The 15,615-nt window shown below is 46.0% G+C and overlaps 2 protein-coding genes across 4 annotated transcripts in view; both read right to left on the bottom strand.

Annotated features, from left to right (window-relative positions):
• LOC134922808 (uncharacterized) overlaps window positions 1-5,394 on the bottom strand; it is a 338,146-nt gene extending 332,752 nt beyond the window's left edge. For all 3 annotated transcript variants that reach the window (XM_063920697.1, XM_063920699.1, XM_063920696.1), the window contains exon 1: window positions 3,983-5,394. The gene's annotated coding sequence lies outside the window, so the exon portion shown is untranslated. The remainder of the gene's footprint in view (window positions 1-3,982) is intronic.
• Window positions 5,395-6,929: 1,535 nt separating this feature from the next.
• The window catches only part of RWDD4 (RWD domain containing 4), a 125,901-nt gene continuing 117,215 nt past the window's right edge, over window positions 6,930-15,615 (bottom strand). The window contains exons 5-6 of the mRNA XM_063920703.1: window positions 8,186-8,303; window positions 6,930-7,024 (exon numbers count right to left, since the gene is read on the bottom strand). Of these exons, the coding sequence (XP_063776773.1) occupies window positions 6,945-7,024; window positions 8,186-8,303 (198 nt within the window). The 3' untranslated portion in view covers window positions 6,930-6,944. The remainder of the gene's footprint in view (window positions 7,025-8,185; window positions 8,304-15,615) is intronic.

A 15,615-nucleotide genomic window follows, 5' to 3' on the forward strand; every position in this document is an offset into this window, starting at 1 on the left:
TCTTTCCTTTAAACATACAGACCCTAGTATGAGGAACAGCAGGGTCCGCAGTAATATGTAATACGTCTTTTATCGCCACAATCATGTACTGAATACTCTTAGCCAGTTTTGGATGTAATCTGGCATCACTATAGTCGACACTGGAATCAGAGTCCGTGTCAGTATTTGTATCTACTATCTGGGCAAATGCACGTTTCTGTGACCCCGAAGGGGTCTGGACCTGTGACAAAGCATCGTCCATGGATTTCCTCCATGTCTGGTTCTTAGACTCAGATTTATCAAACCTCTTAGCCATCTTAGTCACGTTTGTATTTAAAATACTCAGCATATTGACCCAATCATCCGTCGGCGGTGCCGACACTGTCATTATCACAGAACTGTCAGTCCCCACGCCAGCCTCCTCCTGGGAAGAGCATTCAGCCTCAGACATGTCGACACACACGTACCGACAGCCACAAACACACTGGGCTATAGGGGACAGACCCACAGCAGAGCCTGTTAGAAAGACACAGAGAGAGTTCAGCCAGCTCACACCCAGCGCCTATCCCAGTTCTGAAGTCAGTAACAATACTGCCCAAACCTGCTAGCGCTTTTATCAAATATAATTCACCAATTACTAGTGGCCCCCGTATTGCACCCTGTTACGTGCACAGCAGTGTGGAGGATCAGGGCCAGCGTCTCTGCAGCCTTCTGTGAAGAGAGAAAATGGCGCTGGTGAGAGCTATGCGGCTAAGCCCCGCCCCCAATATGGCGCGCTTCAGTCCCGCTCAAAATTCTTTATACTGACGGGGGTCCCTTAACAAGTGCCTGGGCACTGTTAAATTGCATGCCAGTGGTATTTGCAGCCCCCCATGCTGCCCAGGGCGCCCCCCCTGCGCCCTGCAGTGCCGTGATCAGTGTGGGAGCATGGCGCGCAGCGCGGTACCTCAAGCCGTCTTCTGCCGTCACTGAAGTCTTCTGATCTTCTCATACTCACCCGGCTTCTATCTTCTGGCTTTGTGAGGGAGGTGACGGCGCGGCTCCGGGAACAAGCAGCTAGGCGTACCGTAGTGATCGAACCCTCTGGAGCTAATGGTGTCCAGTAGCCTAAGAAGCAGAGCCCTTGAACTCTTAAGAACTAAGTCTGCTTCTCTCCCCACTCTCCCATGAAGCAGGGAGCCTGTAGCCAGCAGGTCTCCCTGAAAATAAAAAACCTAAATAAAGTATTTTTCTGAGAAACTCAGGAGAGCTCCTCAGTGTGCATCCAGTCTCGCTGGGCACAGAATCTAACTGGAGTCTGGAGGAGGGGCATAGAGGGAGGAGCCAGTTCAAACCTATTCAAAGCCTTATAGTGTGCCCATGTCTTCTGCGGATCCCGTCTATACCCCATGGTTCTTGAAGCATCCCCAGCATCCTCTAGGAAATATGAGAAAGGGATCCGGTCTGAAGGTCGACACTGTCTAGGTCGACAATGTTTAGGTCGACAGTCACTAGGTCGACATGGATGGAAGGTCGACAGGGTTTCTAGGTCGACAGGTCTAAAGGTCGACATGAGTTTTTCAAATTTTTTTTCTTTCTTTGAATTTTTTCATACTTAACGATCCATGTGGACTACGATTGGAACGGTAATCTGTGCCGAGCGAAGCGAAGGCACCATGCCCGAAGCATGGCGAGCGAATCGGTGCACTAATTGGGGATCCCGGTCACTCAACGAGGAAAACGACACAAAAAAAAAAACACGTCGACCTTTAGACCTGTCGACCTAGCACGTCGACCTAGAAACCCTGTCGACATTCCATCCATGTCGACCTAGTGACTGTCGACCTATAGTGGTCGACCTAAACATTGTCGACCTAGATACTGTTGATTTGATGAACCACACCCATGAGAAAATGGGTTAACCGATGTGGGACAGATATATGGAGGTGCTATATGCATGTGACAGGTGTTTTTAAGATTGCAGGTAGGCATTACAGGTGTTTTTTGAATGTTTCTTTAAAAATGGTTTAAACTTTTATGCATCCCTAATTTAACTAGAGTATTTATTTTGCAGAAAATGCTTGGTATAATTTTTTTTAAAATAATTTTAGAATAATGCATGTAACAGCCATTTGACACAATTTGAGAAACACAAATACTTTTATTATGGCCTCTAATAGACTTCTGTACTGTTATGCAATATTTGTCTTTTTTGGTGGCACAAGCAGATTTCCCCATTTTCATCTACTGTATATACTGAACACGTGTAAAACCATAAGTTAGCACCCATGAAAACGTATCACTTTCTCCTGCAGTTCAATTTTCTCCTTAGTGTAATAAAACATGTTATTCTAAATTATTTCTTTGGAGTCAATATTTGAGAGGTAATCGTTCATCACTGTCAAAGCACCCAATACACGAAGCACGTGAAGGCTTTAATCCTGTATGTGTAGCACAACACTGTCCCCAGGAGATCTCCACTTGCCCAGATGGTGTTACACAGACTGAGAAAGGGTTGGGAGCTGGGAAATGAACACTGATTCTTGAAATAACATGTTTACTTTTTCTTTTTTCCTGATGTTTCTATAAAAGTACTTTTTTTTGCCAGTAAGTAAAAAGTACGTTTATTCAATCTCTTTAAGGGAATATAATTAAACTTTCAATTCTAGCCCACTTTAGAATAATTTCTTATTGCTGTATATTGTGGCAATAAGAAATTATGTATGGGGGCAATGTACCAAAAAACACATACAGGGAAAGGCGCTTTACTCCTTAGCTCAGACCCAGCAGAACCACTGTATATGATCCACGTCCATTCGCACATGTGCAAACGGCCATTAACAAAGAGGCAGATCCCTCTCCCAAATGATCCATGAAAATGTTGTTCATAGACTGTCATGGCTAACTACATCTAAAGATATTATATGATGTTCAAGCTATGGTTACTACGTGGAGCTTGAGTTATGCAGAATAAATCATAACATCCTGACTCAGGCTTGGACAGTAAATAAGAAGTCACCCTGATAATGTGGGACCAATTAAATATATTTGTTAATTGGTCGAGGGGTTGTCTTCTGATGCTTCTTAGGTCTTGAATCTTCCAGTACAATGTTTACATTGTGTTGTATAAAATCACTGAGTATTCCTGGCAATACGCACCCTTTGGTTGATGAAAGAACACTCTGGACAATATTGCACCTGTGTTCACAGCTTTCAAAACTGCTGGCAAAATGCACCAAACATATGAGAGAGAGGTGTGTGTGTGTGTGTGTGTGTGTGTGTGTGTGTGTGTGTGTGTGTGTGTGTGTGTGTGTGTGTGTGTGTGTGTGTGTGTGTGTGCGCGCAGCACTGTAGCTTTATTATTGTAAAAAAATAAATAAAAATTAAGTCAATTGTACGTAGGCGCTATTGCTTCAGAATGGCCACTCTGAGTGGCTGTTCTCACTCTCTGATGGCAACTCATTTCAATGGGAATGAGAGGATTTATGGAAAAACGTAATATTGTAGCAATGGTTTTGTTTTTTCAGTAAACCAAGAAGAGGATGCTACTTGTGCTAAAAAGGGTCTTCACATGAAGTCTTTGTATGGGTAAAAGAGGGCTGTGTGAGGGGGTTTTAGGTCAAGGAAATATTGTGACATTCGGTGTGTGACTACTTTCTGGTGTACTACAGGTCCAGCGGACCCTGCATGCAGGTATGTGTGGTTCTCCAAGTGCCAGCATGCTCTGAAGAACTTAAAATTGAGTGCGACAGTGTATGCTAGGGACTGTATTTAGCCAATAAATATAATATGTATCCTCTAACATTTAAGAAGAGGTGCACGTGGTAAGATATATAGAACATAGCCCCACAAGGCTAAGCATCAACAGTATATTATAAGGACTGAATTACTGCACCCGGCCTCTAGAACTGCACATTTTGATCTAAATAGTGTTTCATTTCACAAATAACTGCCTGAAGGTGGTATAATATACCAAAGCAATGGTAAATAGAATAACATACTGTAATAAAGTAGCTAGGGTTACCTTTACGGATAGAAAAGAAACAAAGATTAGATGGATTAATGCAGCAATAAAACTCTCCTCAGTAATTAGGTTTTCCTTATTTTCCAAGTTTGTAAATGAATTCCATCCAACAGAGCGGCTGGATAAAGAAAGTAATTATAAACTTAATTATATAGCCAATCCATTTGGTAGGTTTCTGATACTTATAGCTTCAAAGTAAAAGTGTTTCAGAGCAAGATCAATTTACACAAGCTGTGGGCAGTGAGAACCATTGTTTGCACATACATTTCTTTTTGGATGTTGCGTTTCAATTTGAATGTGTGCAAGGTAAACACTATGCAGGTCAGAATGTTCAGCGAGAAAACAATGAAAACCAATAATAAGCACAATAAATAATTGAAAAATAAGTCTACCTAAGTGTACAAACCCACCCAAACTAGTACTGTCCATCTCACTCAACATATAGCAGTAAAATATGGGGAGCAGGGGTTTAACTGCTTTCACCCTATACTGTATCAATATCAATCTCATTCAGTACTGGTTGAACTGTTCCTCATTTCTTTAGGCTTTCAAGAGTTTAGGGGCTTCTAATGTAACATGCACCAGGTCGGGGGCGATCCCAACTGTAGTAATACACAGAGAAGATCAGGTTGGAAATAACCCTCCGGGATTGTACACACAAAAGAACATTTTATACTACTCTGAGGAAAGGATTATGGCCTAAAATTAAGATACTAAACTTCATGTAACCCACGTAAAACATTTTACTTCCAGTAAAATGCTGCAATAAAATGTATACAAATTGCAATTTTCTGGTGTTGGAAACCATACTGTGAGAGAACTACAGGCCATGTGCACTGAGAACATGTTTCATTACGTGTCATCACAAGATTTCCCACGTTGGTCACTATCAGAGATTGAAGGCAATACGTTCCATTGCAAAAATACCAAATAAAAATTTGATTTACAATAAACACAGCACTTCTTTATTAAACAGGAAGCCTACATAAAAAGGGCTTCTCTTATAAAAATGTGGCATCTTTAATAAATTAATCGCAGTAAAATAAGAAAAAAAAACAAGTCTCGAAGATGAACTGCAATTGTATGACGTAGTAAAAGATTCCACTTGCTGTCTATTCATCTTCATGGGTGCCAGTTTTAGCCAACTAAAACAAGAAGTACCAATACCAGTGAGACAGACAATCTTACTACTACTGCAGAGAAAATAGGCACATGTATTTAAAGTTAACCAAAGCAATATTACAGGTCTACTCCACCCAAGAGAGGAAAAAAAATAAATGATTACATTCTGTGGCCTAAAATACAAATTTTAACCTCTTAGATACAGCCGTTTATCTAAAGTTGGGTATACAAAAGGTGGTATTTTAAACGATATTGCTCATTTTGACCCTTCTGAGCAATATCTTTCGTAATATCGTCCAGTGTGTACGTACAATGGGGGTAATTCAGAGTTGATCGCAGCAGCAAATTTGTTAGCAGTTGGCCAAATCCATGTGCACTGCAGGGGAGGGGGGGGGGGGGGGGGGTTGAGAGATATAACATTTGCAGAGAGAGTTAGATTTGGGTAGGTTATTTTGTTCTGTGCAGGGTAAATACTGGCTGCTTTATTTTTACACTGCAATTTAGATTTCAGTTTGAACACACCACACACAAATCTAACTCTCTCTGCACATGTTATATCTGCCCCCCTTGCAGTGCACATGGTTTTGCCCAACTGCTAACAACTTTGCTGCTGCGATCAACTCTGAATTACCCCCAGTATCGCTAGCGGTCTTCCGTCTTCCGTCATCTGTACATGCAGGTCAGTTTTGGCTATATATCGTCCAAAACTGCATGTGCCTGGTGACGTAACTGAACCATATCGCTCAGTGTATATGCACTATATTGTGTGCCCAGGAGTTCAAAGGAAAATACTGGCTATATCGCTGATGGAGCATATCGTCTAGTGCAGTCATGTCAAACTCGCTGTCCTCCAGCTGTTGTGAAACTACAAGTCCCAGTATGCTTTGCCAGGGGTGGTCTTCTGTTTGCCGGCGGTCGGGCTCCCGGCGCTCAGTATACCGGCGCCGGGAGCCCGACCGCCGGCTTACCGACACTTATTTTCCCTCGTGGGGGTCCACGACCCCCATAGAGGGAGAATAAAATAGTGTGGCGCGCGTAGCGCGCCACCGTGCCCGTAGCGTGGCGAGCGCAGCGAGCCCGCAAGGGGCTCATTTGCGCTCGCCAAGCTGTCGGTAAGCCGGCGGTCGGGCTCCCGGCGCCGGGATGCTGGTCGCCGGGAGCCCGACCGCCGGCCACCCGTAGTGAACCCTTTGCCAGCATACCTTCCAATGATCAGCTGGTAAAGCATGCTGGGACTTGTAGTTTCACAACAGCTGGATGACCATGAGTTTGACATGCCTGGTCTAGTGTGTACCCGGCTTAACATGAAACAGTCCCCGACCTGAGTCCACAGAGTGCAGATAAGTAAAACTGTGTGTTATGTGGCCTATTTACATCTAAAAAGAACTTCTTTGTACGTGAAATCAACCTTTAAATAGGATAACACACCGTTTTTCTGATTTCCCCCTATATAGTAGGAAGGAGATATTTGTGCTGGAAGACACCAGGAGCCAGAGTGTACTGATACACGACTTCTGGCATTACCAGATTCAGCCCTTTATCTATATTTAAGTTCTCTGTAAAATGTTATCACTAATTGAGGCTTGTTCAAACTTCAGCGTGATAAATCATCCTGTTATTATGACTGCAATCATAAGGCTCATGTTACAGTTTATACTCTACTAGTTGCAAAATGAAGGTATTTTAAATTACTTAATACTTACGTGCTGGAATAATGTAAACAGCCACAGAGCCCAACAATCCAATGATAGCAAGCATAAAAGGGAAAAAAAATTGACAAACAGAAAAAAAAAGTGTTAGTACAAAAAGAAGGGACAAAAACAAACACATTTCCCACCTTCTACAATGCCACTAAGCTAGAAGGAGTTACCTTAATGACATCCACCCAGTTCCATCCACGCGGTAGTTCACCCTTGTGATCTAGAAAAGTAAATAAAAACAATATTTTAACTTTTTCTAAGAAATTATCTTTCGTCAACTCTGATAATCATTCAGAAATATATTGGTAGGTTAATTGGCTCCCAACAAAAAATGAACCCTAGTGTGTGTGTATGTACATGTGTTAAGGGCAGACTAGATGGGCCAAGCGGTTCTTATCTGGCCAGGGGCGTTTCTAGAGAGAGGAGGCCCGTGTGCTGGCTTTGTCTGGGTCCTCCTCCTCCCTATCCAGCAGTGCTGTGTAGACTCTGGGCACTAGGGTTCCTAGGGGACCCTAACGCTGTCCCAGAGTTTACCGCACATGTGCAGATCTCCGGGAAAACGTTGCGGCGGACATTTTCCCAGTGATTTTTCTACTATGCATGGCGCAAAATAACGGGAAAATGGCGCTGTACCATTTTCCCAGTGATTTCTGCAGCGCTGCAGGATTCCGGAGGGTATTCAAAATAATGGGTGCAGGGTGTGCACCAATTATAAATACGTCAGTGTATATGGCATCAAAGCTCTATGGGGGGAAATTCAAATGTTTGAAAAGTCGGTTGGGTGTCTGTTTTTTCCCTGTCTATTAGATAGGAAAAAACAGACACCCAACTGACTTTTCAAACAACTGAATATCCCCCTATGTTTCAGACTGATGCATCGTGTTCTCCATTTTATAAACAAATTCTCGGTTACCAATTTAACCTCATATGTAACCTGTATACATTCACTACAAATTGTAAAACCATTAAAAAAAGTACATAAATAAAAAATAAATCTTTTCTATTGATTTTTCTAGTTTTTTTTTTTTTTTTTTTTAAGGAGTTTGCAGACTCTCGTAATGTGGCACATTGTTTATACCTGAGAAAATATTTTCCTTTACAAACATTGCAAAACAATCTTCCATCCATTCGGTATTAATGGGACTTCAGATATTTAACACATTAGCTCACCTCTAAAGTTGTTGTTTTTTCCCCCCTGACAAATGATCAAGATTTATATAATCACCTCTTTAAAATAAATCCCTTCTATTCCCTTTATTAACCATAGCATAGTATGGATGCTCAGCTTTCCATCAGCTAGTATTCCTAAGATCTTTTTCTTTCTACCGAAGAACATTCCAAATGTGCTTGTAAATTTGATAAAACAGAGTAAGTTACATACCTGTTTTGTCTGCTAGTTTCCTCTTTTGTGCTTTTGTCAACTGCTCCTTCTTGTCTTTTTTCTTACCAGACGAGGTTATGTTTGATGGATCTAAAGTGCCGTCATTTCCTATTAATGCCTGAAACAACAAAACAAGTTTGTAGTTGCAATTTGCAGTACTTTATTCAAGCTCAGTGTCAGAAAGCGACGTTCTTTAACACAGAATTTACTACAGCCTGTCAGTGCCCACATAAGCAAACACTTAGGCATCTTCAGGATTAAGGTGCAAACACACTGGGTGTTTTTGCCCAGTGTGTATGCACAGAGATGATTGCTGACATCGCTGGGCTGAAAAGCGCTCAGTGCATACACACGGAGCGCTTTTACCCCCTACCCAGCGATGTTAGCGGGGGTGAGCGGCTTTCCATAGCAGGACGCTATGGAAAGCCGCTCACCCCGCCGTTCATCTACTGGTAATTCCAGTAGATGAACGGCGGCCGCCAGCGATGAAGCGGGAGTGCGCATCAGCGCTTGTGCATACACACTGGGCGGCTTTGAACTGAAAGGAGCTCAACACACCAAAAGTGAGCTGCTTTCAGTTCAAAATCGCCCAGTGTGTATGGCCCTTTAGACTTGTAATACAGTCTACTTTGGACATATAGGGGTATACGCAATTGCGGTCGAATTGCCGCAAATGTCGAAAAACGGGGCATTTTCGACAAAAAAAACCTGTCAATTGGATTCGACAATGCAATACAGTACTTTTCGACAAAAAAACTGCCGTTTCAGATTCGACTTTTTGCAATTCGACATTTCTCCAATCGACATGTCTGCAATGGTAAAAATGCGGCTTTTCGACAAAAGTATATTCATTGAAGAATGTCGATTCGACAACAGTGCTTTTCGACAGTCATTTCGTCAATTTCATTCCGCCTCATTTTGCTGTCGTGATCTAATAAAAAAATTTTAAAACAGGGTTTGTGTTTTTTTTTATTGCTAATAGCATATCTATTTATATTAGAAGGGATTATCTACTTGGTTTGTCTATTTAGGAGCCACAAGTATTATTTAATATATTTTTTAAAAGAATATTTTTTTTTTTACTGACTAAAATAATATGGAGAGATCAGTGCATGTTTTTCAGTGGGAAGGGATGGGAATGGGTTAAAATGCCTGAAAAAAAATTGCGTGGGGTCCCCCCTCCTAAGCATAACCAGCCTCTGGCTCTTTGAGCCGTTCCTGGTTGTAAAAATACGGGGGGGGGAAAATGACAGGGGATCCCCCGTATTTTAACAACCAGCACCGGGCTCTGCGTCCGGTCCTGGTGCCAAAAAATACGGGGGACAAAACATGTAGGGGTCCCCCGTATTTTTAACATCAGCACCGGCTCCACTAGCTAGAGAGATAATGCCACAGCTGGGGGACACTTTTATACCGGTCCCTGCGGCCGTGGCATTAAAACCCCAACTAGTCATCCCTGGCCGGGGTACCCTGGAGGAGTGGGGACCCCTTAAATCAAGGAGTCCCCCCCCCTCCAGCCACCCAAGGGCCAGGGGTGAAGCCCGAGGCTGTCCCCCCCATCCAAGGGCGGCGGATGGGAGGCTGATAGCCAAGTCTCAAAAAAAAGAATATTGTTTTTTGTAGCAGAACTACAAGTCCCAGCAAGCCTCCCCCGCAAGCTGATACTTGGAGAACCACAAGTACCAGCATGCGGGGGGGGGGGGAGAACGGGCCCGCTGGTACCTGTAGTTCTACTACAAAAAAATACCCAAATAAAAACAGTACACACACACCGTGACAGTACAACTTTAGTACATAAATGCACACCGACATACACACATACTTACCTATGTTGACACGAGGCTCGGTCCCCTTGTCCACGTAGAATCCACGGGGTACCTGTAAATAAAATTTCTCTTACGTCCTAGAGGATGCTGGGGACTCCGTAAGGACCATGGGGTATAGACGGGCTCCGCAGGAGACATGGGCACTCTAAAGAACTTTTAGTATGGGTGTGCACTGGCTCCTCCCTCTATGCCCCTCCTCCAGACCTCAGTTAGATTCTGTGCCCAGTGGAGAATGGGTGCACTACAGGGGAGCTCTACTGAGTTTCTCTGATAAAAGAATTTTGTTAGGTTTTTTATTTTCAGGGAGCACCGCTGGCAACAGGCTCCCTGGATCGTGGGACTGAGGAGAGAGAAGCAGACCTACTTAAAGATAGGCTCTGCTTCTTAGGCTACTGGACACCATTAGCTCCAGAGGGATCGGAACGCAGGTCTCCCCCTGCCGTTCGTCTCAGAGCCACGCCGCCGTCCTCCTCGCAGAGCCGGAAGCTAGAAGCCGGGTGAGTATAAGAAGAAAGAAGACTTCTAAGGCGGCAGAAGGCTTCAGATCTTCACTGAGGTAAGCGCGGAGTCAGTAGATATGTACATCCCCCGCCATTAATTGTAATTTTGAGCGGGACCGAAGCCCGCCACTAGAGGGGGCGGAGCTTGGTCTCAGCACTAACCAGCGCCATTTTCTCCACAGTGATCTGAAGAGAAGCTGGCTCCCCGGACTCTCCCCTGCAGATCGGTGACACAGGGCTGAAAAAGAGGAGGGGGGCACATTTAGGTGCAGTGAGTGTATTACACTGTTTATATATAAAGCGCTATATCTGGGAATTGTTTCCAGTGTCAATTGGCGCTGGGTGTGTGCTGGCATACTCTCTCTCTGTCTCTCCAAAGGGCCTTGTTGGGGAACTGTCCCCTTATAGATATATCCCTGTGTGTGTACGGGTGTCGGCACGTGTGTGTCGGCATGTCTGAAGCGGAAGGCTCATCCAAGGAGGAGGTGGAGCAGATGATTGTGGTGTCTCCGTCGGCAACGCCGACTCATGATTGGTATGATATGTGGAATATTTTAAATGCTAATGTGACCTTATTACATGAGAGAATGGACAAAGCTGAGTCCAGGGAAACAGCAGGGAGTCAATTCGCGGATTTGACTGGGTCACAGGGCCCATCAGGGTCTCAAAAGCGTCCCCTATCACAAATAGCAGACACTGATACCGACACGGATTCTGACTCCAGTGTCGACTATGATGAGGCAAGGTTACACCCTAAGGTGGCCAAAAGTATTCATTATTATATTACCAAAGTAATGGCGGAAATGATGGTGCTCCTGCGCAAACAAGGAGTCACAATTATCCCATACTTGGACGATCTCCTGATAAAGGCGAGATCAAGAGACCAATTGCTGAAAAGCGTGTCGCTCTCCCTGAGAGTGTTACATCAACACGGTTGGATTCTCAATCTGCCAAAGTCAAAGCTGATTCCAACGACTCGAATATCATTCCTAGGCATGATCCTAGACACGGAACAGAAGAGGGTTTTTCTACCAATAGAAAAAGCCCAGGACCTCCAGAACAAGGTCAGGGACCTCCTAAAACCAAAGAGAGTGTCTGTTCATCAATGCACTCGAGTTCTGGGAAAAATGGTGGCAGCCTACGAGGCCATCCCCTTCGGCAGGTTCCATGTGAGGACGTTTCAGTGGGACCTTCTGGACAAATGGTCGGGGTCCCATCTACAACTACATCAAAAGATAAGCCTGTCCCCCTAGGGCCAAGGTGTCTCTCCTGTGGTGGCTGCAGAGTGCTCACCTTCTAGAGCAGGGGTGGGCAATTATTTCAGCTGAGGGGCCACTTGACATTTCCTGTCAGTATCCGAGGGCCACATACAAAATAGCAGCTCCCCCCACTTGCCAAAAATATAGGGACGTGCTTCATGTGGAAGGGGTGTGGGCAAAAAATAATACAGATTCATATTAGGCTGCACAATAGTCTCCATTATTCAAATTGCTCCACACAGCGCCACTTACACACATTACACCAGATAGAGCCCCTTTTACACATTACAGCAGGTAGAGCCCCCTTTTACACATTAACATTTTATTTAGGATAATTATTGTGCAGCAATCAAATTATCCAGTGTCTTATGGCCTCTGGGGAAAGGTGTGACACAGTGACAGAACACGGGGAGGGGGGGTGACAGTGACAAAACGCGGGGTGTGTGACACGGTGATAGAACACGGTGGGGGCGACACGGTGACAGAACACGGTGGGGGCGACACGGTGACAGAACACGGTGGGGGCGACACGGTGACAGAACACGGTGGGGGCGACACGGTGACAGAACACGGTGGGGGCGACACGGTGACAGAACACGGGGTGTGTGACACGGTGACAGAACACGGGGGGGTGACACGGTGACAGAACACGGGGGGGTGACACGGTGACAGAACACGGGGGGGGGGTGACACGGTGACAGAACACGGGGGGGGGGGGTGACACGGTGACAGAACACGGGGGGGGGGGGGGGTGACACGGTGACAGAACAGAACACGGTGGGGGGTGACACGGTGTCAGAACACGGTGGGGGTGACACGGTGACAGAACACGGTGGGGGTTACACGGTGACAGAACACGGTGGGGGTGACAGTGACAGAACACGGGGGGGGGTGACAGTGACAGAACACGGGGGGGGGGGGGTGACAGTGACAGAACACGGGGGGGGGGGGGGGTGACAGTGACAGAACACGGGGGGGTTATACGTGCCAGAACACGGGGATGACACGGTGACAGAACACGGGAGGGGTTGGTGCAGCGAGAGCGAAAGATCTCTCCCCCAAACCTAAAAACAGACTGACGCCACTGCCCGCACACACAAATATACGCACACTATCACACACACCCCTTTCTTTCTCTCACTCACTCACTTTTCCCATTAACTTTACTGATCTGGCTGGCTGGCAGTGGCAGGAAGGATGGATCTATTCTGTACAAGTCTGGCTCTTGTCCCGTGTAGCTCCGCCCCCTGAGGTCCCGTGTAGCCCCGCCCCCTCACCGGCACATAGCTCCGCCCCTTTTCGGCTGAACCCAGCCGTTGTCACTCTGGAGGAGAGAGGAGGCTGCTACAACGCAGCAGCAGGGGAGAGAGGCGCCGCTGGCAGCTTGGAGGTACTGCAGCTCAGAGCAATGACAAGCAGCTCAGCCGTTCGGGCCACTTGTCATTGCTCGCTGGTGGGAGGCAGTGGGCCGGACAGGATCGGTTTGCGGGCCGCATCCGGCCCGCGGGCTGTATTTTGCGCACCCCTATTCTAGAGGGTCGCAGGTTCGGCATTCAAGACTGGGTTCTGGTGACCACGGACTCGAGCCTCCGAGGATGGGGAGCAGTCACAAAAGGAAGAAATTTTCAGGGACTATGGTCAAGCCAGGAGGCTTGTCTACATATCAACGTGCTGGAATTGAGGGCCATTTACAACGGCCTACGACAAGCAGAGTATCGTCTTCGCGACCTACCGGTTCTGATTCAATCAGACAACGTCACAGCCGTGGCTCATGTAAACTGCCAAGGCGAGACAAGGAGCAGAGTGGCAATGGCGGAAGCCACCAGAATTCTGCGCTGGGCGGAAAATCACCGGGAGTGGACAACTGGGAAGCAGACTTCCTTAGCAGACACGATCTCCATGCAGGAGAGTGGGGACTTCATCAAGAGGTCTTTGCAGAGATAGCAAGTCTTTGGGGACTTCCTCAAATAGACATGATGGCGTCTCCGCCTCAACAAAAAGCTTCGGAGGTATTGTGCCACGTCAAGGGACCCTTAGGCAGTGGCGGTAGACGCCCTGGTGACACCATGGGTGTTTCAGTCGGTCTATGTGTTCCCTCCTCTACCTCTCATCTCAAAAGTGTTGAGACTCATAAAGACAAAACAGAGTACAAGCAATACTCGTGGTTCCAGATTGGCCTCGAAGGGCCTGGTATTCGGATCTTCAGGAAATGCTCACAGAAGATCCGTGGCCTCTTCCTCTCAGGGACGACCTGCTGCAGCAGGGTCCTTGCATGTTCAAAGACTTACCGCGGTTGCGTTTGACGGCATGGCGGTTGAACACCGAATCCTAGCTGAAAGGTATTCCGGAGGAAGTTATTCCTACTCTGATAAAGGCTAGGAAGGAAGTAACGGCGAAACATTATCACCGTATCTGGAGGAAGTCTGTATCTTGGTGTGAAACCAAACATGCTCCTACGGAAGATTTCCATCTGGGTCGTTTTCTCCTACAGTCAGGAGTGGATATGGGCCTAAAATTAGGCTCCATTAAGGTACAGATTTCGGCACTATCTATATTTTTTCAGAAGGAATTGGCTTCTCTCCCAGAAGTCCAAACTTTCGTAAAGGGAGTGCTGCACATCCAGCCTCCTTTTGTGCCACCTGTGGCACCATGAGACCTTAAAGTGGTGTTGCAGTTCCTTAAATCACACTGGTTTGAACCTCTTCAAAAGGTGGAATTAAAATTTCTCACTTGGAAAGTGGTCATGTTGCTGGCTTTGGCATCTGCAAGGCGGGTGTCTGAGTTGGCGGCCTTGTCTCACAAGAGCCCCTATTTGATTTTTCATGTGGATAGAGCAGAGTTGTCCTCAATTTTTGCCTAAGGTGGTTTCTTCTTTTCATATGAACCAACCTATTGTGGTGCCTGTGGCTACGGGGAACTTGGAGGACTCCAAGTCCCTGGACGTAGTCAGGGCCTTAAAAATTTACGTAGCCAGGACGGCTAGGGTTAGGAAAACAGAGGCTCTGTTTGTCCTGTATGCAGCCAACAAGGTTGGCGCGCCTGCTTCTAAGCAGACTATTGCTCGCTGGATCTGTAACACGATTCAGCAGGCTCCTTCTACGGCTGGATTGCCGGTACCAAATTCAGTAAAGGCCCATTCCACTAGGAAAGTGGGCTCTTCTTGGGCGGCTGCCCGAGGCGTCTCGGCATTACAGTTGTGCCGAGCAGCTACTTGGTCGGGTTCAAACACTTTTGCAAAATTCTACAAGTTTGATACCCTGGCTGAGGAGGATCTCGCGTTTGCTCAATCGGTACTGCAGAGTCATCCGCACTCTCCCGCCCGGTTTGGAGCTTTGGTATAAACCCCATGGTCCTTAAGGAGTCCCCAGCACCCCCTAGGACGTAAGAGAAAATAAGATTTTAAACCTACCGGTAAATCTTTTTCTCCTAGTCCGTAGAGGATGCTGGGCACCCGTCCCAGTGCGGAAAATCTGCAAGACATGTATATAGTTGTTGCTTACATAAGGGTTATGTTACAGTTGAGATCGGTCGTTGACTGATACTGTTCTTGTTCATACTGTTAACTGGTTGCATATATTCCAGGTTATACAGTGTGATTGGTGTGGGCTGGTATGAATCTTGCCCTTAGATTAACAAAATCCTTTCCTCATATTGTCCATCTCCTCTGGGCACAGTTTCTCTAACTGAAAAGTTCTTTAGAGTGCCCATGTCTCCTGCAGAGCCCGTCTATACCCCATGATCCTTACGGAGTCCCCAGCATCCTCTACGGACTAGGAGTAAAAGATTTACCGGTAGGTTTAAAATCTTATTTATACTCACAACACTCCAGTGTAGATAGGTCCTCT

The sequence above is a fragment of the Pseudophryne corroboree genome, chromosome 1, assembly GCF_028390025.1.
Source record: "Pseudophryne corroboree isolate aPseCor3 chromosome 1, aPseCor3.hap2, whole genome shotgun sequence".
Lineage (NCBI taxonomy): Eukaryota > Metazoa > Chordata > Amphibia > Anura > Myobatrachidae > Pseudophryne > Pseudophryne corroboree.